Genomic DNA, 21,081 nt, shown 5'->3' with positions numbered 1-21,081 from the left:
GCTACGATGGAGCAGGCGGCTGGAACAGGAGCCAGGCGGAGGGCGTGGCTTACAGAAACATCGCCTCCCTATCTACGTATCTATGCCAATGACGTCATTCTCGTAGTATCTGCGCGGATGGGAGGTGAGGAATCCATGTTTCCAAGGTGCCGTTTGAAACGATGTGCATGCGGCCGGCGATGGTGCCTGTCGATCACTTACCGTCAGCGCGGCCCGATCCGTACGGACTCCCCACAATTTTCCCTTCCGTGCGTTCGAGATCGTCTGTCGAGGAAAAAAGCTTCGGCGTGCTAGCAAAACAGTGGGTTGCAAAATAGTTGCATCTTGTCAAATGCTTGTCGCTAAAGATAATGTATTCCCTACGTCGGTAAGAAGCTAGTATCTAGAGGTAATTGTGGATTATCTGTAGGGCAAGGTAGAGTAAGCTTACTGTGACATCGCCATCTCTAGCGCAAAAGACGCTGACCCTTTCCTCTCCAAGACTCCGTTGGCCTTTCGCAATAGCTGTTTCGAGAAACAGCCATCGCATCCACCGCTGCTTATCCTTATAGACAAGATGTGGGCCAGAATCACCTCGAGAGCCGAGCGGGCTGCAGGTGGGCCTCGATTGAGTCCGTCCTCCCTCTGAAAGGCCCATGCGCAGATACATATCTACTTTCCAAAGCATGTGCGAATTTCCCCAATGTACACCTGATTACCCTCCACGCTGCTTCTACATTACCACTACTTTCACCAGCCGCTCAAGCAGCCCCCAACCTCACTGGGTAATCGCCAGCGTCAATCCTTCCTCACCTCAACACTCCTTCAGCAGCTCCGACCACCGCTGCTTCTCCTCGCCTTCATCCAACAACTGCGCCACCAAGTTCACCGTCGTCATGACATTCTTCCGGTCCGCGCTCTCCCTATCGCCCGTCGTCGCCGCTTTCCTGAGCGCGTTCCAGTTGTCCTCGTCTTCCGCGAACGCGTCCGCTACCTTCCGCACGCCCGCCGTGGGCGCTGCGACCAGCAGGCCGAGCCCGAACCATGCCTCGGACGCCAGCGCGGGGACCTGTTCCTGGCGGACCATCAGCACCAACGGGCGCAGGAGTTCGTCATGGGCCAGCAGGCTCGCCCAGCACCGCTCGGTGTCGGCTTTGACAGCATCGGGCTCGGCCGGGTCGTGTTGGCGCTCGCGCAGCTTGCGGCAGACGGCGATGAGCAGGCGGCCGACCTCGAAGCCGGTCTTGGTCTGCTTAGCGGCGGTTAGTAGCTTGTCGAGGGTGGTGTCATCTTTGGCGAGCTCAGCGGCGGTGGCGCGCGAGTTGTTGACGAGCCGGCGCAGCACGGCGGCGGCCTCGAAGTCCAGCTCGGGCTCTTTGCGGTCGAGCAGTGCGGCGAGGGTGGGCAGCGGGGGTGGCGTTGCCTGCGTGACGGGCTCGACGTTGGCGGCGGGCTGGGCGAGGTGGCGCAGGAAGCCGGCGGCAAGGTAGAGCTCGGTGCGGTCGGTGGCGGTTTGGAGGATGCGCAGGGTGGGCAGGTGGTGCGAGTGCTCGTGGACCATGTCGACATTGACGGCATCCGAAACAGCAATGTTGCCGAGCGTGATGCAGGCGCAGGTGCGCAGGATGGGGCTGGGCGAGGAAAGCCAGGCGCCTTGCTCGCGGATCAGGGGGGAGGAGAGGGTGTAGAGGCGCGTGAAGTCGTCCGAGGCGGTGATGGCGGCGATGGCGTTCATGACGAGGCCGGTGGCGATGCGCAGGTCTTCGAGGAAGTCTTTCTTCTCGTCGTCGTCCATGGAGGCTTGGAGCTGGTCGAGCTGGTCGGTCTTTTGCTTGAGCAGAGCGGTGATTTGGGACATGCCGTCGGAGTGGAGGATCTTGGACTGGATGCTGCCGTCTTGCAGGTAGACGGACGCGGCGGCGATGAGGTGCTTGAAGTCTTCCCATTCCTCGCAAGAGGAGAGGCTCTGCATGATGGCGCTCAAGCAGTCTTCAGACTCGGCGAGGACGTCGTCGGAGAGCTTGTCGGACACCCAGGCGAGGAGCTCTATCAGCTGGGAGACGTTTGGCGGGTCGTCAGCTAAGTGGCGGCACAGCTGACGGTCGAGGCGCAAGCCTGCGGCCTCCTTCTGTGCAGGATCTTGTTGTCTGGTTAGTAGTTGAGACGGAGAGTTGAGTGCTCCGGTTTGGCCCTACCATATCCGAGACAGGTGTTGTAGAGAACGCTGACAGCAACGGGCAGAAGGGCAGGGTTCTGCAAGCAGCTCATAATCTTGTCCAGGAAAGGAAGCACAACTGCCCTCGACTCATCACGGTCCGCGACGCCGTTGCCGACTGCACGCAGCAACTGCTTGGAGGAGGCTGTCGGGAGCGATGCGGCGTCGAGGCTTTCCAGGTAATATTTCAGAATGCCCGACTGCTCGATGGGCTCGCGCCATTTTGCTGCGAGTCGTGTAAGCAGGGGTTGTGCCGAAATGCGGGAGTGTCTGGATAGTTACGGTCGCGGCAGGCGTCGGCCAACAATTCGATTAGCCTGTCCCACAGTTCGGGTTGATCGCCTCTCCGGAGCTCGTCGAGCCGAGCAAGCAGAGGCTCAAGCGACTGCCGGCTTGGCTCCTGGTCTGGCGAATCAAGGAAGGCCTTGACTGCTCCAATGAGCGAAAGAGGGTCGTCTGCGGCGGGCCAGTCCATGGTGAGGGCGAGGGCAAAATGGGGAGATATCTGGAACGGGAAAGGGTGACTACGTCAGTTCGGCCGGGCGCTTAAGAGGGTGATTTGCTCGGCTTCTGGGGCCTTCGATAGGGGATCGGTGTGCCGGGGCCTTGCCGCCTAGGTGCCTACCTCCGATCGCCGTCACGTGCGCCCGGGGCCACCTTGGCTCTTGGCTCTCCGCCGGCCGCCTACGTTGCGCGCTGAGCTCCGTCCGCAGCAGCAGCAGTAGCAAAACAGCTCCCCTCGACTTGCCTTGCCACCGTCCGCTCCTTAACCTCTCGCTTGCACCACTCTCCTTACGCGCCTAACTCCCCGCCCGAATTTCACCATGACCCGCGCCCAGCAAACCATCTCCCTGGGGCTCCTGCTCTCCTCCGTACGCCACCACCCCTCCGCCGTGCTGCCTCGCAACCGTCCCCGCTAACTCAATTGCCAGCTCTATCTGGCCCTGTACCTCGGCCTCGTTCCGCTCTCTCCCAGGATCCAGGAGGAACTCATCCCTGTCGTACGTAACCCGACCGCAACGCCATCCCCTCGTTTCAACACAGCAGGATCAATTGCTGACAATTACTTTGCAACAGCTTCCTTTCTGGGTCCTCGTTTCTTTCGGCGCCTATCTCCTCTTCAAGCTGGGCCTGGGCGTCTTCACCTTCAACGATGTCCCGGAGGCGCACAAGGAGCTGATGCTGGAGATCGAGCAGGCCAGGAACGAGCTGTCGGCCAAGGGTGTCGACGTCGACTAGACAAGGAGACTGCGGAAGGAGGCATAAGCTGGAGTTCTAGGAAGGTGTAGAGACTGCCGCTCGCATCTCCCCAGAAAACGGGGGCATGGCGTCTTCGGAAGATGATCTATTGTACTTTCTATAAGGACGCGTATGCCGCACAGGGCCTTACCTGGCTGGGTATAATCTATCAGAACGGCGCAACAAGCCTCCCAATCGCAAAATGCGAGGCTTCCAATATTTACAGGCATCAGGGCGTAGCTCAAGCATGGGCTTCCTCTTGCGCGTGCTGCTCCTTCAACCTCTTCTCCGTCTTCATAAACTGCCTGATGCCGACGGGAATGTTCTTCCACAGCTCCTCATCCGTCGGCTTCTCGGGCTGTGCGTCGTTCAGCTCGCCCAGCTCTCCCAAGTCAATGCTCCAATTCGCCTCGCTCCCACCGCCATCGTCGTCCATAGAGCTCGCCACGTGCGTCGGCGTCCCCTTCGATGCCAGCATGCCGCCTGTGCCCTGTCCCTTTAGCCTCTTGTCCGTCTCCTGTGCCCTGATGCGCGCCCTGGCCTCGGCACTGGCCGCAGCCCACTCCTCCAGGTCTTCGCCGTAGACGTCCCACACGCAGTTGACGCAGCCCGACATGCAGCAATTATCGGGCTCCTCGGGCTTCGGCGGCACGCGCACGCCCGCGATTAACTTGCTATCAGCGTCGCGCTTCTCCTTGCGCTCCGTCGGCCCTGCCAGGCGCGACCCGAACACGATGCGGCCCTTGGCCAGCGTTTCCTCCTTGGTCGTCTTGGGCAGTTCGTCTGGAGGCGGTGGCGCGGGTGCGGTGCGCGTAGCGGCGGGCGTTTGGTGCAGCGGGTGCGCGAGCATGTCGGCGTAGAAGCCTTGTAACGGCGTCGCTTGCTCGCCGGGCTTCGAAATGTGGTATTTAATGGTGCGTCGTTGCGCTGTTGTTATTGCTGTTACTGCTGTATTGGCGTGGGAGCGGATCGAGGGTCGGAGCTGCCGCAGGCAGCTGGCGCATAACGAGAGGCGGGGGATGGGAGAGGCCATTGTGCCGTTGTGGATTGGCAGCGGGAGTTGTGAGAAGATGGTGTCTCGTGCGTGATGTACAAGAGCCGTTATCGGGCCTCGAGTCCAGTTGCGTCTCAGCGAGATGAGATATCCATGCTAGAAGAAGAGAGGCGTGGGAGTGTTGGTAGAAGTGAAAAAGACCGATGAAGTCATCCCGGCTTTGCAGCAGGCAGGGACCGGCATTTCCGGCCTCGGAGCTCTCTTCCGTCCGAGGGCCTGTGTCTCCGTTGCCGCCCGCCCGCGCGACGCGACGCGTGCCCGCAGCAACCACTCACCAAACAACGCGACAACCACAGCCGCCGCCCATGAACGGCTGCACATTTGCAAGCGCCAATCAAGAAACAAAATGGCTGAACCATCGCCCAAACGCCGCAGGACCTCTGTCGAACCACCTGTAGTCACCGAGAACGGCGATTTCCGTCCGCGCAATGCCCTACGAAGGACGCCTCCGCGCCGTGCATCGTTTCTGTCTCCAACCAAAGCCAGCCTTGCCCGTGGCAATCCCGAGGTTCTGTCGAGACGCGCCTCCGCCGCGTCTGCAGCTACCGAGCCCGACGAGCCGTCGCGGTCGCCCAGCCGTGGACAGAGAGCGCTCGCGTATGTGTTGGGGGAGAGCCAGCAGAACCCAGACCTGCCGTCGGAAGGGAACAACGCCACCGCATCAATGCAGCCGGATGGTAGCGACCAGCGCAGACGCTCGATAGGCGGGCGCCTGTTGCCGACCAGAGATGTGCTTCAGGCTGCAGCGGCGGATCAGTTGGCCCACGAGAGCGCGGCGCAGGCGGAGAGGAGGGTGGCCGAGATGGAGGACGACTTGCCTACATACCCGAAAGGGTCGCCGGCTGCGAGGCCAGATCTGCCGCCGCCGGAGGGACTTTTCTCTTCGCCGAGTAAGAAGGCGAGAAGAAACAAGTCCCTCGGCCAGCGTCTGTCATCACCATTCAAGCCGCGGGAATTGCCTTTGAGGTCGGAGTCTGCGGGGAAAAGTACGAATGCTAGTGCGGACAATCCGGGTCTCGCGGGCGAAGAGCTGGTGAGGGATGAAGGCCGACACGTGCAAGAGTCCCAACAGGCAATGGATCCTGCTGTCCTCGAGAATAGGCCATCGCCTATCGTGGCGAAGGTAGAGGTTGGTTTGAAGGAGAAGGAGAAGGAGAATGAGAAGAACCGCCTTGAAAAACAACTATACAAGATGCAGGAAGAAGTCAGACAGTACGAGCGAGAGATTGAACTCGGTCGCATAGCTCCCGAGGAAGGGAGCGCCGAGGACATATCTGCCTTGATCTCTCTCATTACCAAGGCCGACTCGTCCGCATCGTTATCAAAACCAGAAGTCCCGTCGTTGTCCTCCCTGCTATCCGCGTTCTTGCCTCTTGCAAAACCGATCCGTCCACCCAGCCCACAGCTCGAGGAACCCAAGAAGCCTTTGCCTTCCCACGAGCCTGTTGAACTGGACAATCCGCTTCCGTACCTGCGCCTATTCACCGCATTTGAGTACAGCTCTAAGGTAGATGTGAGTCAGGATGGAGGGCACCAGATCCATTTCATCGGCATGCGCTCGCCAGATTCTGCACTTCATCTCGATTTGAGGCTAGCTGCAGACCCGACTACCCAAAGTGTCTCGAAACTAGATATTGAGTGGCTCTCGCCTTGGGCCTCTCACGACTTAGGTATATGGATCAAGATGCGAGCTGCAGAGAACGACGTTGGTGCAATTTGCTGGGCTACCGAGTCCTATTATGATCTTGCAACCAAACGTGCGAAGTGCTGGGCGCACTGCCACAGGAATTTCGCCCGCCTCTTGGACCATGGCCCACCGGTTCAGAATGAACAAAGGGGCAGCAACAGACCTGTTCAACGTGGGGGAGCGCATCAAGAGGTCCCTACGAGCTCCAATCTCCTAGAGGAGGAGACCGAAGAGGTTTCGGGAATTGGCAATAATCTCGTCGTCGGGGACGGCGAAGAAAGACCGATCAAGAAAATGGAATTGCTGTACAGCCTTGGTCGCGAAAGCATTACTCTGCGGAACAAGCAAGTAATGCTCAAGGTCTCTTGGAAGATTCGTTTCGATTGGACTGGTGAGGCGGAGTCGGTTGTGGGTGCAGATGTAGCTCTGCCTGGCATATGTAAGTGTTCACTGGCTGGGCTAGCAACGAGCTTCTGCTAATGACACGTTCACAGGGCGCGAAGCAGACGATCGAGGCTCGCTTCGCAAAATACCTACAACGTTTGACAAGCTTGTAGTCGAGATGGGTGTCTTCGAGGCAACGAAGACCATGGTTGGGTTGCTTTTCAAGGAATGACGGCGCCTTTGCATTACTGATTACGTCTTTAGAAGATACCCAGTCTGATTGCGATACATTGATGCAATTGCATCCTTCCAGTCAAGTGACCAAACATGGCGAAATAAGCACTGCTGGCGGAAGTTGACGACCGACTAGAGAGTCTTTGGCTGCTTCGACTCGATGCCACCATCCTTACGTCTCTTCTCCACAGGACTATCGTTGCGGTTCTTCGTAGGCTCCGAACTCCCCGAGCCCGCATCCGAGCGCTGAACATGCCTCTGTCTCTTGTGGCGCGGTCGGTTGTGGGATTCGGCTTCACCATCAGCTAGCGAACTCCCGTTTGAAGAATCAACACCCCCGGCTCGGCGATGGCTCCCGGACATGGATGAGCGTTGGTCACTCGGCACGCCTTGGCCATAAGACCCACTGGCGTCGGGCAGAAGTCTGCCTTTGTTCGTCACCCGGCGCTTCAGCACCTGGAAGTGCTCCATATCGTCCATCTCGTCGGCCCGTTCGTCGCCCGTCTCGAGCTCGTCGATCTCGTATTGGCAGTCGTCGATGGCGGCGCGGGGCCGCCTAGGCCCTTCAATGCCACCCGGGCCGGAGAAGGGTGGGAAACGCATGTGCGGGTCAGGCATGTCACAGCCAGCAGGGACATGGATCCACTCGCCGCCGCCGCTAGGACCGCCCATGGTGTGCAGGATGCTGTAGGCACGCTTCTCGTCAAGGGCAACGTCGGCGCCCTGCGACTTGAGCAGCGCTTTCTCCCTCCAGTCGGGACCATAGCGCCGCGCCATAGTGTCGGAGCAAATCTTGACCAAGTTGTTGAGGACCAGGACCTGGATGTCGAAGCGCGGCTCGCGTTGATAGAGCTCCCAGAAGTGCTTCACCGAGGCGTACGTGTGCGCCTCGACAAGGCTGATGTAGCTCACCTTGGGGCCGAAATAGGATTTGGGCGAGCGGTCGAACACAGTGGCCCTCTTTTTCCAGCTGACGGTGCACGTGTACTTGACCATGTCTTGGTTCATCATGGTGGAGCCACTCCAGTTGAAGGCGATGACACCTTCGGGCTGCATGATGTTGCACATGGCTGGGCAGCAGTCAGCACTCGCGGCCTTGTGTGTCTGCTGGCGGCTCTTACTTTCGATTTCTCTCTTCAGCTTTGCGTGCTGGACTTTGTTCATGGTCGTCAAGCCGGCGAAGGCTGCGAGCACGCTGGCGCCTGCGTGCACTACGTGTGAGCACCTGTCAAGTGGCGCAACTCAGTAACCTCTTCTCCAGCCTGGCGCTGATTGACTTGGTGACTTACCCCATGGTGATTGCGATGGCAGGATTGACGAAGGGCGAAGTTGCAGTGAGAGGGGGCCAGCCGCCCTTTGAAATGCCACGACGACGAAACCGCACGCAGATACAATCGGTTAGTAGCACGGTCAACGTCCTGGTGGCCAATTCCCCGCGTGATGACCATCATCTTCGGCTCCATGCTCTCTAGAAATAGAAGGCGTACCACGTAATGGATCCCAACGGACCACAGCAGCACGGTTTGAAGTATTGCGACTCCCTTGTGACCTTGTGCACTAAACCCGATGCCCATCTTGTCGCGATACCTTTGTGGTGTTTGGATCTTCAGTTGTGACGTCAAGGGCCCGAACGACGGCCACATGGCCCAGAGCTAGAAACTATCTTTGGCTATGCTTATCCGAAGCTACCGTACTTGGCCTGTCTCTTTACAAGAACTCGTGACTCACTCGACACCTCTCCTCACGACGGCGTTAATGCAGCTGCTTTGTTCACCGCGCTGCTTCAAGATGGCAACATGTTCCTACAGAATCAACCTGAGGAGAGTCTAGCCGAGGTGGAGGAGGACAGGTTGCCACTGCGGTAAGTTTTGCAGAGTCGCGTGCGCGGAGGCCTTCGGATAGCCGTCCCAGGGGTCAGCGTCGTACAGATTATCTGAGAGTTCCTGGGCACCATTGATTGCAACATGGACGTGGCCCCTAGACTTGTGTAGGCCGTCTCTCCCGCTGAATCCATTATGCACTTCAAACAAAACATTGGGGTGTTCTTTACTGTACATTCGGTTCTTGAGCGTTCGCTCGCCGTGTTTGCAAGAGAAAGACGCACGGGACGAAGGTAAATCAGAGCTTTGAGATTCGTCGGAACCAGGTACCTGCCCCTTGTTGACTGTTGCGTGTCTGCCCTAGACGTCCTATTTTGGTTCTAGTCTGCCGGATATGTGATCGGCTCTTTAGGGAGAGGGCGGGTTAGTCGCGATCCTCTGACTATTGAAAGTTCCCGATTCGTTACCACGCTTCCCCGCACATAGAATATATATCCCTCCAAGCTCACGATGACCAACAAAAAGAACAGTTGGTCCTCTCACGGCCCGCAAAAGGACGCGGCATTCTTCCAACGTGGGTAGTGTAAGCAAATATCCGGACGTAGCTACGAGCTTTAGAACTGCACAACCGCAACCAGACATGCGTAGGATTGATGCAGGTGGAGTTGATTCGAGTTTGATTCTCTGTGTAACTCAGTCAAGCAAGGCATTGTGACAATCGGCAAAAATGACAAGTTGTCGGTTGCCTCGATAATAAGGAACATCCATTCATCTATTCGAGGTTTGGTGTGTCCCCCTCGTCCAGAGACTTCTTTGTGGACTTTAAAATCTTGCGAACCTTTAGCCATGGCTTTTTAGTGTCCTTCTTGGCTTGCTCTGCCAAGCACCTATCCCAAACGAGACATCCACTTCTCGCCAAACCTTATTTCCAGAGCCATCACCACTGGGCCCCTCGAGCTGGTCAACGTCACGCTCGCCGCCCTGCTGAAATGGACGATAGTGCTTCTGGCAGCGAGCATTCCTTGCGAGCATTTCTTGTGTCTCGAAGAGTGAAAACTTCCATTCCTTTCGGCACCGATGGTGACCGGTTTCACTTGTGGAGTCCTAGACCCTTGAGCCATCCAACATCTACAACCACCGTCAGGCTTACCTAATGCAAGCTCAACAATCGTATGTTGCATCCTACTCCCACCAAATAGACTTACCCTTTATACAGCAGCTGACCTTACGCCACTACAGCCGTGCTCCCACCGCCACCATCATCACTTCGGCCCGACAAAGACCAGCTGCACGCTGGCGACGCCCACGACGAGCGAGGAGAGGGGGTTGTTGGCGCGTATCGTCTCCTCGCACATGCTTAAGGGTGTGATGGGGATGTGGAAGGAGCTGGGGGCTGCGTGAAGGAGTCGGGCGTATGCCGATTGAAGAGAGGAAATGGCGTTGGTCGATTCCTGCCCCTATCCCTGCTCTAAAGTGTCAGAAAGAAGGAGATGAAACGGAGGAACGAGTGTGCGAGAAAGAGGACTTGCTTGTCATCCCATTCTCGAGAGGTCGTTGTCAAGAACATGCCCCGTGGTCGAGGCTTAAGCAGGCTAGAATCAAAGGGAGATGACAAAGTGACAACATCCTCGCATAGCATCGCGATACGATGATACGTATGTACAGTGTAATTACCCCATTTTGCGCTATTTACAAGCACGCATTTTTGTGCTCCCATATCCAACCGTTATGCATCTATGTCTTCTGAGCCAACGAAAATCCGAACTTACACACCCTCGCCGCCACCACGCTCAAGCAACCTCCAATGGTCACGATGCCTCCGAAGAGCCACAAAGCAGTAAAGCCATGCTCGCTCTGGATGGCGCCACCAATAGGCGTGCCTACGAGGATGCCGATGGCGATGCACGAAAACGCCTGGCCCATGCGCGTGCCGATCTTGCTGCGGTCGGGGCTAAGCATCACAAGAATGGTCGGCGGCAGGCTGACAAAGGTGCCGGAGAAGAAGCCGTACAGCACGCAAAAGACGACGAGGCCGGCGAGGTCATGCACCGCAATGAGACACAAAATCAGTACGCCCGAGAGCAGGGCACACGGAGCGATGGTGTTGAAGCGGCCAATGCGGTCGGCCAGCATGTTGGGGAAGATGCGGCCAAAGGCCGACGACGCGTTCATGATGGACAGCATGTAAAAGGCAAGATTGGACGACGTGATGCTGCGGTCGAGGGCGAAGAGCTGGACGTAGAAGAAAGGCGTGTAGAGGCCCATGAAGACGACCATTGCGCCGAGGATGAAGAGGAGGTAGGGCGGCTCCTTGAAGGCGGGCAGGTCGAGCATCTTGCGGCGCGAGGCGGGCAGCACGCGCATCTTCATGCAGAGGTTGGGCACGAGCTGGGTGGCGAGGGCGATGAAGCCGATGATGCGGGCGGTCCAAGGGAAGCCGATGGGGCCGATCAAGCGGTGCAGCAAGATGGGGTAGATGACGCCGCCGATGCTGCTGCCGGCAGCGGCGATGCCCGTGGCCGTGGCCAGGCGCGTGGTGAAGTAGGTGCTGAGGATGGCGACGCTGGGGACGAAGAGACAGCCGGTGCCGATGCCGATGCAGAAGGCTTGGGCCAGCAGCACTTGCCAGTACTCGGTGCAGAGACTGAGCATCATCTGGCCGAAGACGACGAGGAAGGAGCCGACGACGAGAAGGTGGCGGAAGTAGCCTGCGTCGTAGATGGGGCCGGTCAGGGCCCCGACGACCATGAGCAGATAGGCCTGGACAGACCCAATCCATGAGATGGACGAAGGAGTCGAGTTCTTCAGGAGGTCGCTTTCGTAGTAGGTCTGGTAGCTGCCAAATGAGTTCACAATTCCCCTGGTGAAAGTGTCAGCACTTCCGCGGCCGTCTCAACCGTCTTCGGTGTGGCTTACCAAGAATTGAAGAACAAGAAGAAGGCGCCCAGGACCTGCAGCCAGGCGAGCAGGCCTCCATTCGGCACCGACGAAACATTGTTTATCGAATGCTTCGACTTCCTCGACGCCGTCTTCTCCAGCGGTCCGTGCAGTGCATCTTGCCGATCGGCGACATCCTCCCCTTCCTGGTCCTGGTCCTGGTCTTGGTCCTGGTCCTGGCCCTGGTCCTGGTCCTTCTTTTCCGGGTCGGTGTCGGGCGTCGAGGCCGCAGACGACAGCGACTCGGCGCGCTCAATGTCGTCGCGCATATTCGAGCCGCGGAGGGGTGGCGGAGGTGGTGAGCCGAGGGCGGACTTAAAAGCACTGCTTGCGTGTGTGGCGCAAGCGGAGTGTGGGGGAGATCCTTCGCGCTCAACGCCCGCCGTCCAAGAGTCGGGAGAAGAGAGTGGGAGAGCCAAAGGTCGAGGGCAAGGGAGCCAAGACGGTACGAGACGGAGAGAAAAAAGCTGGGATCGTACGAGCGGGCGGTAATGGTTCGGTGGCTCAAAGGAGGCTCGGAGCACGTCACCACAATGGAGAGGCCCTTTTACATGCTGGGCCCCGCGTTTTCCAGCCGCTGATTTGGAGAGCGAGAGCGGCAATGCTGCCCTTCCTGTGCAGTTGCCGATTGCCGGGCGCCAACCGCGGGCGTGCCTTCTGCTCCTTCCCCCTCTGGCCTGGCTCTAATTGGTGGCCGCACCCCAATTCCGCGTCGACCACGTGCTGAGTAATCGTCCACCGACCTCTATACCAGCCCGGGCGTGATACCACATCTGCCAAGATCTCACCTCCCGCACCTCTGCTGAGAAATCCACTCCGATCACGGCGTCTCCATGTCCGCCTCACCAGCTGGGTGTAACTATACTGTGTTAGTATCTGCTTGCTGGAGAAGGAGCCTACCCCTACACGACAAACGAAATAAAAGGTCTGAAAAAGCCTCGAGATACGAGGCTCCAAGGAAAAGCTAATACTGTGGTATACAAGTCGTCATGTCGTCATTCTTTTCCCGCTTCCCCATCCGCTCTCGGTCTGTTTTGGGCTGTCTGGTCTAGCCCTCCGTCCATCCAACGTAAGATAGCAGAATGCCTCTGGCCAGCAAAAAAAAACTCGAAATCTTCAACCATCCTTCAGTTTCTCTCGCCCAACCCGCTGCCCTGCCCTTCTTGCACCTGCCCATCGAAGAGGAAAAGAAATCCGCCAGATTATTCGCACCTGTGTGAAATCGCAATATAAGATTTTGGTCCGGGTTCCCTCAACGCCTGCCGCTCGCTATGCAAAATGCCATTACGCTTTTTTCTTTTTCCGAACGAGACACTCATCCACAGCGAAAGTGAGACTAAGAAACAAGGAAACTAGTGCATCTGCCCGTGACTGTTGTCCGACGACGCGGGGGTATCAATGTCTTGACGAGAGCGTGCGAGCCGGTGGCCCGATGCATGCTGTGGCCATGGCTCAACCCGCTCGCACCAGACCATGCTCGCTCTCATGCCCTCGTCGCTCTCCAACTGACCTCGAGACTGACTACGCATCCTCCTGCGCCGCCCTTCACGCTCTGCCACCACCGCCCGCATCAGCTGACCAACTCTGCTCTTGCCGAGACGGCTGCAGAGGACAAAGTCTTCCAGCAGTGCTTTCAGCACAGGGAAAGGCAGCGAGAGGAGGATGCTGGATAGAATGCCGATCACGTGCTGCGACGGGCCCGTCGAGTCGACTGGCACTTCCCCGAACCGAATCTGGCTCAGGCGCGGGTTGCGGCTGACTGGCCTAGCCTCCTCCGTTGACGGCATGCGCGGAACGTCGTGGAGAGGCGACGCAGACGTGTCAAGCTCGAAATCATTCGGAAAGTTGTGGAGCAGGAACCCGTTGATCGTCTGCAGAAAATGCGTGCTGTACGAGCCATAGCTGGGCGCGAAGTCCGTGTCAAATTTCGAAGATGCGTCGTCACTAGATGAGTCTTCTGGCGCATCGTCGACACGCCAGCTAGCGTCAAGCCCGCCATCAAGCGCAAACGTCAGAGCCGTCTCGACAGTGTCCCAGCGCAGGAGCTCCGTGGCAATGTCGAATCCACGGTTCACGATGCAACGAAGTTCAAGCCAGAAACCCGCTGCCACATAAGCCAATGCATGGCTCATCCGTTGCACAGGAGACCCATATCCGCTGGCTTCAGCCACGCTGCCAGTGAATGATGGCAGGCCCTGAAGGAAATTCCTCGGACTGAGCATGTCCTCACTGTACAGATACTTCAACGCCTCCGCGAATATAGGCCCGTCCAGGAAGCGATCTTCGGCCAACACGTTGAGAACACGCAAGCCGGACTCTGAGTGAAAGGGCGGAGACTTCGATATGATATCAGCAAACTTGGGGTTGCGGCCGAGTATGATGCTGTGCACGGGCAAGTAGAGAATCATGTCGCGACCGCCACCAGTGTAGAGCTTGAGCACCGAATCCGCATACGCACGCGAGCCGAACTGAGAGCGCATGTAATCCCTCAAGCCAAACTCGGCCGCGCCTTGTGGGTATGTGGGTGGGAAGACTGGCGCTGGCGCTTTGCGAGAATGCACGCCATTCTGGATTGGATGAACGAAGCGCTTCCGGCTAGGGTCCTCCAAAGGCGTCTCATTCGGCGTGTCGTCCGTTACCGGGATCCGCGGTGACGAAGCCTGTGACCCTGACCGCGAGAGAGGATGAAAGCCGTTGATGTGGACAGGAGAGAAGGACTGGCCATAACCAGCGCTAGGGTGAATGGGAGAGAAGCCAGAATTGGTTACACTTGGGTTCGGCGTGGAATGACCTTGTCGAAGATGATGAGGCGGCAAAGGCTGGTCCACCCTCCTCCAGCCGAAGTTACCGGCTCCGTTTGGCGCCACGGCAGCAGGCATCATACCCGTGTGGGGTTCCGAGAAATGGTGGGCATGAGCCGGGAACGGGTAAGGCGGCGCCACCATAGTGGAAGGTGGGAAAGCTCCAGGCGGGGGAGGATATGGGAAGTTCCCGTTTGTGACTGGAGGTGCCGGAGACACGCTAGAAGAGTCGGGATATCCGCCGAATACGATACTGTTGGCACTGGGCTTCGGATTGTGCATGGTGGGAGGGATCGTGGGAGGTTGCGGGCGGGTGAAGGTGGACGAGGTAGCTGAAGTAGGAGTAGAGCGGTCGGTAGAAGGGTAGAAGGGCGGAGGGAGCTGGAAGGGCGGGCGTTGCTGGCGGGCTTGTTGCTGCTGTTGCGGCTCACGCGAGCCGGCCTGACCAGGCTCTTGAGACTGTTCATGGTGGGGCTCAGGCGCCGCAGCAGCAATTTTACTAGCTTTGAAATTGATCAGCGACCGAGAGGAAACAGCGCTGAAGGAGGACGAGAAGAGCGCACCAGTTTCAGGCATCGAAGAAGCATGCACAGCGGCGGCGTCGGACGCGGTACCCGCAGCGTCAGCTGGAGCCTCCCCAACAGCGCTTGTGTTCACCATGCCCTCGGTGCCCGGGCGGCCATCGTTGTCATCTGCAACTGAGGGGGGATTGGCGGTGGCAGCAGCACGATCCGGCACGGGCTGGGCTGGAGGGTTGGGAGCAGTAGCGATTTGGCCGGCAGCGACCTTGGGTGCCGGACGACTCTCAGGCTGCGGGTCCTTCGACTTGCGCTCAAACGACTTGGGAACGGCGGGAACGATGCGAGGGACAACGGGCGCAGGGGTCTGCGGTTTTGCGCGCGTGGAGCGGGCTCGCTCAGCAGTAGACGGAGCCATGGCGGGCGTCAGCAAGCAGCGCAAGCAGAGCAAGCAGCAAACGCGGCGAGTGGGCGAGGCGAGAGCGAGCGAGGAGGAGCTGGGGCGTCAGCGCCTCCAGGAGTAATTGCGAGACAGCGGAGCAGGCCAATTATCCTGGAGCGCCTGCGGAAAGACTGTCGGCTTGGGGCGGATGGTGAGGGTTTGGTGACGGGCAGGTAAATTGTCGGATGAAGGTTTCGCGCGCGCGGTGGGGAGCTGGCCAGCTCCGTCATACTTACTGGCCGCCGCTCACCGCCAGCACCACTCCGCCAGGCAGACGCGTCTCTGTGCCACCTGACAGCTCTTCTCATGCAGCCCGTCACCGTTTGTGCCTGCAGCCCGTGGCGCCACCGCGCGGCTCGCCAAAACACGCTCAGCGGCTTGCTGACATGGCATGGAGAAGGTGCCACTGGCGGTCGTGCCTGCTCTCTCCGGCGTGCCGTCGGTCCTCCTGCAGCACGCGTTCCGCCGGTTCCTCGCGCTGCCTCTACTCCTCTGCATACAACTCTAAACTGCATGCCATTGCCATTCTTTTGAAGCTCCCAGACCCTGTTCTACGCCAGCACCTTACCTCACAACATACTTGTCTTACTCCCGAGGTATGCCGCCCAGATCTGGCACAAAAAGCAGGAAGTGGAAACGGGTGAAAGCGTTCGAGGAGGAGATAGGAAACGCTGGGAGGCTGAATCCTGAGCATTGTCAGGGTCAGTTTCAAAGCGCTCTCGAACAACCCTGTTAAGGCTCGAACAGTGAACCCCTACCATGAATCCCATGCGCAACCGCCGCAAACCAAAAGTGACCATATCAGTTCCGTCTGGCCGCACGGGACGCCTCCAACATGCCCTAAAGCGCTTCGGCTCACGTCAAGGACTCACGTCGAGGCACGGAGCAGCGAAGGCCAAAGTCAAACACTCGATACGCAAGTTGAGGCCTCGCAAAGAGGTCGTCGTCAAAACCCAATAGACTCGCGGTCCGCCCCAGCAGAGCCAGACTTGGAGGCGCCATCGGCTCCGGCTTTCACGTCTGAAATCCAGCCGTCGACAGCCCTCTCAGACAAGCAAAGTGATACTAGCATCAGCTCGTCTCCTTGTCACAACTCACCCAGAAACAAACCCGCCGTGACGGCCAATAGTAAGCAAACGTCAGATGGCGATCTGATTCCCAAGCATGCGGGCGTCGACCTGGAACCCACCATGATGGCCGATGGGGAGCAAGCACCAGATGGCGACCGAACTCCCAAGACTGCGGGCGCCGGCCTGGAACCTGCCAGCCCTCTTTCCAATCTACCGTATCCACACGTAGAGAGTGAGCGTTTTTGGCAGGATAAACCGGGGGGGAAAACATTTGCTGAAGGACACTTGCCTATGAGCCCTCCTTCTTCAGGCTCCTCCAAGTCTCCATGCGCGTCGCAACCCATCTCCTTTCAACCGACCCGCACTCCTTCCAAATACTACCCTTTCACAATTTCAAACGGACCGGTTCTGTCTTCGTCTGGCAAGACCAACATGAACAGCACACTGGCACCAAACGGAGTGAATCTCTACTACATCCACGTTTTATCTCCACCAAAACCTCGTGGGCGATACACCTCTCTTCCAGAGCCAACACCTGCTATCTGTTCCGGGTGGGCAAACGGCCACCTACAGCCGCTATTGGCCAGCATAGCGCATACGCATGCGGGAAAATATTGCCGGCATCACGAGAGCGACAAGCATAACTTTGCACCTCTCGCGCCGCCAATTTCAGACCGTTCAACTCCTCCATCCAGCAGCCAACCCAACAAACCAGCAGAGGCCACACGGTGATTAAACCCACCGAAGCGCAGTAAACACCTCGGTCAAGTTTCGAAATGGCAAAAAGCGCCAAAGAAGAACGTCTTGTACAGGATGTGCTTAATGATTACCTTTTCGGCCGCCGAAAGATGCCCGGTCTAGGTCACAATGTAATTGAGGTCAACAAGAGCAAGCTGTTCCTACCCAGATACCCACAACAATGCAACGCTTGGTACAAACAAGCAAGCGGTGCTACTGGAATTCGAGAGATGGGTGTCAAGACGTCTTGTCTTGGAACAGACAGAGTTCGCTGGGAGTCGTTGCCTGACCCTGATGGGGATTTCGTCGAGTGGCCGCCGCTGAGTGGGTTGATTTGGAAGAGCTCCGGTCTAGATAGGATCACCCTTGGACTGAACGAGCCAGAAGTCTGAATGGAACACATATTGGTAAGGGTTCACTATATCCTTAGCTCGACTTGCTGTAACTTTTGTCCCTTACGCTGAAACACGAATCGCATGATTTCCCTCAATGTCCCTCCCCGCTTGTGACGTGAAGCTGTAGTACCCAACTAAGAGCTGTCCTGTCAAAGCATTTCCCCGGACTTCTAATGCTCAAAATTATGTATAGCTACGAGGTCGGCCCGTATAGCGTTGCACCGAGGTTGAGCTGAAGCTCCTGTTCACAGATATGACGTGCATCTCTCTCTATATGGACATTTCAACTGCCCATTCTATTTATCGCACGCAGAGGGCGACTTCATACGAGGGTAAATCGATAGAGCGTTCTACCTTTTCCATCGACACCCTCCGCCAACCCCAAGCCACTTGCATTTTCCAAAGCACCAATCCCTTCTAAAATGTCGTCGCCTCCGTAAAGCAAAATATCAACCTCAAAATATGCCGTCCGCTTGAAGTGGCCCCTCGCCCCCGGCATTGGCTCCAACAGCAACCCTTCAACGGATCCAGCGATGGGCGATCCGACTGGGAAAATCAAAGTACCTGTGGGGACCACGTAATTGTTCGCGTCGGCGTACTCGGCACCCCACTCATCGAGCACCACCTTCATGCTCCACGGTGTAGCATCCTCCGCCGCTCGGTAAAGACTGAGTGGGCTCTCCAAGACCCTCAACGGTAGAGACTGGGTAGTTCGATACAGCAATCCCTCCACCCTCAGCCGCGCATCGCTCAGCTGGCCCGTCTCCAGGCCATCGAACCCTTCCACCTCCGGCACCATCTCCCTCACGAGTCTCTTTCCACCATCATCATCCCCCCGCGCCGCTGAGTAGTGCCATGCGCTCCTAGCCTCGACTTGGCAGTCCAGACTCGCCCAACTCCACGACGGCGCGCGCCATGGCCGCGGTCGCCTAATCCATGCACTTCCCAGTGGTAGGAGCGCGTCGACGTCGGTGCGCCACAGCACGTCGTCGACAATGCGACTCCTCCACAGGCCGGCAACGTAGGCGTCGCCAGTGGCGTCGCGCATCGTCTCCGCGAGCGCCTGCACCGCGATCAGCTTGTCCTGGCCGCGCGTCAGTGCCGTCGCGCTGTACGCGTTGACGAGCTCGCTCCAGCGGGCATACGGCTCATTACTGCGACATTCGTCCGTCCCCAGACGACTCCTCTCCTGCTGGAGGGCGCGGAAGCAGCGCATGAAGTTGGACGACACGCGCGGGACGTGCGGCCCGAGGTTCTTGGTGCGCAGGTCGCGCGGGAACATCTCCGAGTGGAAGATGGTGTTGCATTGCCAGTACAGCTGGTTGCAGCCAAAGTGCAGGATGCGCGGCGCGAGCAGGCGCTCCTGCAGCACCCACCCGCGGGCGTTGAGCGGGGCGGATTCGACCTCGCGGTCCCAGATGTCGCCGTTGAAGAGGTAGTACGCGCCGGGCGGTTTGTGCGCGAGGAGGTCTGGAGCATCCCAGGTGATGGACACGCGAATATGGCGAGTAATGTGCGGGTTGCGTGGGAAAGAGAGCCCTTCGTGGTCGGACGAGGCGGCCGATGCGGCCAGGTTCAGCGCCCCACGGAGGTATATGTGACGCATCATGGCGGACTCGGCGCGCCAGTCATCTGCGCAGTCTTGTAGGATACCTTGTTGTGTGAGGCGGAGATTTCGTGACTACAAGAGGACAATCAGCACTCACATAAAGAGTCTATCCAAAGGTAGCGCAGGCCCAGCTTCCGAGTTACGAAGACTGCTTGCTGGAACGTTTGGGGGAGATGTTGCATGTCAATGCCCTTTTGAAAGGCATTAAGGCTGGCCTTTGTCAGGCGCACCGTTTGGGAATTGCCCCAGCAATGGCTGAGTGTTGCGTACGGTTCGGCAACAGGGCATGCTGGCACGAGCACTTTTACAACAGAGGGAGCATCCGGAGCCCCGACATCGACGACTCTGCTCGGGAAGAAGGGTTTGTTCTCTGTGGGAGCTTCGGCGCACGTATGGCAATGTTCGTTGAGACACGTCTCGAACCATCTCCGTGCTGTTGCCAACGATGACTCGCAGACGGTCATAGGAGTGTGACTAAAAGTGGACGCGGCGTGCTCGGCTTCTATTCCGAAGTTAGGAAGCCGTTTAGGGAAGTAGGCTGATAACCGGACTCTCAGCTTCTATCAACTTGACGATGGCCTGGGACGAGATGGACGAGGCAGACTTTCCGGATGGCGCGTATCTGCGCTCGATGAAAAGAAGCTCATCGTCAAGGAATAGCCACTCGATTCTGGAGTGTTTGTCAAAGCCGAGGAACCCGTCGCACGTGCTGATGAGGTTGCAGAGATGGCAGCCTGCTAAGACCGAGGCATGGAACGATTGCAGGGTGGCATGATGGACTCGAATGTTCAGCGGCGAGGCCGTCCTCGCGCTGGTCCCGGCAAAAACATTCTTACAAGCGTCGCAGAGCATTCTGCAGAGAACAGAACAAGATGAAAACGGGCAGAAGCGAACGAGGGGGCCGCAACCTTATTACCCGCGCCGCGATGGCTGTGCAGCGACACGGGCCAGCCGGCGCCTATGTAGCGCGCAAGAATGTCAGCGGAAGCGGATGCATGGCGCGGGATCCTCTTCTCGGCAGCTGAAGCAAACACCCACAAATACGTCCAGACACAGGGGTGCTTTATCTCACTAGTCAGACACTTCGCCGAGGGCCGAGGGCTTATATAAGCTAAGCTCCTACCGATTCCTACCTATTCCTACCGGCTTCTGCCCGGGCCAATTATAGTATAACTAGTAGGGTAGGCAATATTATATAACCTAGTAATATTACGTAACTAATTATATTTATACTAAGTTATTTAGCGTAAGCTCTCTATAACTCTCTACGAAGTATCTAAGAGTAAGTTATAATCGTTTTATTATATAATAATTAAAAGAGTCTATTTAATATTAAATTATTTAATACTAGCCTTATTTTCTATTAATCTTATAAATATATTCGATAGTATAAAGTATACGCTGTTGTGGGGCAGAGCGGCCATGCCAAGCATCTGCTGCCGGTGTTCATATATAGCTTCTTTCATAGGCATGATCTTATAGTTATGCGTGGAATCCACCCTCATTCTCTCGTTATAAACCTCTTCGCTATTTGCAAGTAAATCTCTCTTTAAAGATAACGCTTATTTATTGTTGTTTGTTTATCTTCGCCGTCTCGTTATGCCAGAGCGTCTGCCTTGTTATTTTATGCTCCTCTGCTCTCAGGCTTGTTGAGCGCAACAGCCCAACACCCCACTACGCACAACATTTTAGTAACCACACTAGGGGGCGAAAAAGGGTAATTAGACGCGCCAATTACTCCTTAAAAGTACTAAGAGGGAGGGTTGAAGCATAGAGTAGTAGGGCAGTGCTACTATGCCCGTGGTTAACTGACGAGGAAACAGGAATCGACTCTTATAACCGTTATAAGAGTTAGCGGGGGAACTAATTGACCCCGAAGAATTGCGACCCGTGCGCACGATGCGCTTAAGAACGACACTAACACACGACTATCGCGCGCAAAAGCGGGCTTAGTCTAGA

The 21,081-nt window shown here is 57.4% G+C and overlaps 8 protein-coding genes across 8 annotated transcripts; 2 read left to right on the top strand and 6 right to left on the bottom strand.

Annotated features, from left to right (window-relative positions):
• Positions 1 to 793: 793 nt before the first annotated feature.
• Positions 794 to 2,669, bottom strand: SLS55_001197 (uncharacterized protein; the record flags this gene model as incomplete). Its single annotated transcript, XM_066772693.1, has 3 exons — positions 794 to 2,118; positions 2,175 to 2,420; positions 2,477 to 2,669. 3 exons carry the CDS (start codon positions 2,667 to 2,669, stop codon positions 794 to 796), a joined length of 1,764 nt encoding a protein of 587 aa, XP_066637972.1.
• Positions 2,670 to 3,018: 349 nt separating this feature from the next.
• Positions 3,019 to 3,433, top strand: SLS55_001196 (uncharacterized protein; the record flags this gene model as incomplete). The annotated part of the gene is made up of 3 exons (XM_066772692.1): positions 3,019 to 3,066; positions 3,127 to 3,195; positions 3,272 to 3,433. 3 exons carry the CDS (start codon positions 3,019 to 3,021, stop codon positions 3,431 to 3,433), a joined length of 279 nt encoding a protein of 92 aa, XP_066637971.1.
• Positions 3,434 to 3,674: 241 nt separating this feature from the next.
• SLS55_001195 (uncharacterized protein) lies at positions 3,675 to 4,466 on the bottom strand (the record flags this gene model as incomplete). Its single annotated transcript, XM_066772691.1, has 1 exon — positions 3,675 to 4,466. The coding sequence occupies one exon, from the start codon at positions 4,464 to 4,466 to the stop codon at positions 3,675 to 3,677; it is 792 nt and encodes a 263-aa protein (XP_066637970.1).
• Positions 4,467 to 5,562: 1,096 nt separating this feature from the next.
• SLS55_001194 (uncharacterized protein) lies at positions 5,563 to 6,790 on the top strand (the record flags this gene model as incomplete). The annotated part of the gene is made up of 2 exons (XM_066772690.1): positions 5,563 to 6,613; positions 6,669 to 6,790. 2 exons carry the CDS (start codon positions 5,563 to 5,565, stop codon positions 6,788 to 6,790), a joined length of 1,173 nt encoding a protein of 390 aa, XP_066637969.1.
• Positions 6,791 to 6,924: 134 nt separating this feature from the next.
• On the bottom strand, positions 6,925 to 8,086 carry SLS55_001193 (uncharacterized protein; the record flags this gene model as incomplete). The annotated part of the gene is made up of 2 exons (XM_066772689.1): positions 6,925 to 7,987; positions 8,082 to 8,086. The coding sequence occupies 2 exons, from the start codon at positions 8,084 to 8,086 to the stop codon at positions 6,925 to 6,927; spliced, it is 1,068 nt and encodes a 355-aa protein (XP_066637968.1).
• Positions 8,087 to 10,346: 2,260 nt separating this feature from the next.
• SLS55_001192 (uncharacterized protein) lies at positions 10,347 to 11,818 on the bottom strand (the record flags this gene model as incomplete). The annotated part of the gene is made up of 2 exons (XM_066772688.1): positions 10,347 to 11,472; positions 11,529 to 11,818. The coding sequence occupies 2 exons, from the start codon at positions 11,816 to 11,818 to the stop codon at positions 10,347 to 10,349; spliced, it is 1,416 nt and encodes a 471-aa protein (XP_066637967.1).
• A 1,083-nt stretch (positions 11,819 to 12,901) lies between these two features.
• SLS55_001191 (uncharacterized protein) lies at positions 12,902 to 15,261 on the bottom strand (the record flags this gene model as incomplete). Its single annotated transcript, XM_066772687.1, has 1 exon — positions 12,902 to 15,261. A coding segment is annotated over one exon (2,360 nt), but the record flags the coding sequence as incomplete, so codon positions are not given.
• A 2,574-nt stretch (positions 15,262 to 17,835) lies between these two features.
• Positions 17,836 to 19,586, bottom strand: SLS55_001190 (uncharacterized protein; the record flags this gene model as incomplete). Its single annotated transcript, XM_066772686.1, has 2 exons — positions 17,836 to 19,194; positions 19,581 to 19,586. The coding sequence occupies 2 exons, from the start codon at positions 19,584 to 19,586 to the stop codon at positions 17,836 to 17,838; spliced, it is 1,365 nt and encodes a 454-aa protein (XP_066637965.1).
• Positions 19,587 to 21,081: the final 1,495 nt, after the last annotated feature.

The sequence above is a fragment of the Diplodia seriata genome, assembly GCF_021436955.1.
Source record: "Diplodia seriata strain FDS-637 chromosome Unknown scaffold_1, whole genome shotgun sequence".
Lineage (NCBI taxonomy): Eukaryota > Fungi > Ascomycota > Dothideomycetes > Botryosphaeriales > Botryosphaeriaceae > Diplodia > Diplodia seriata.
This window is presented reverse-complemented; position numbering and strand designations above follow the sequence as displayed.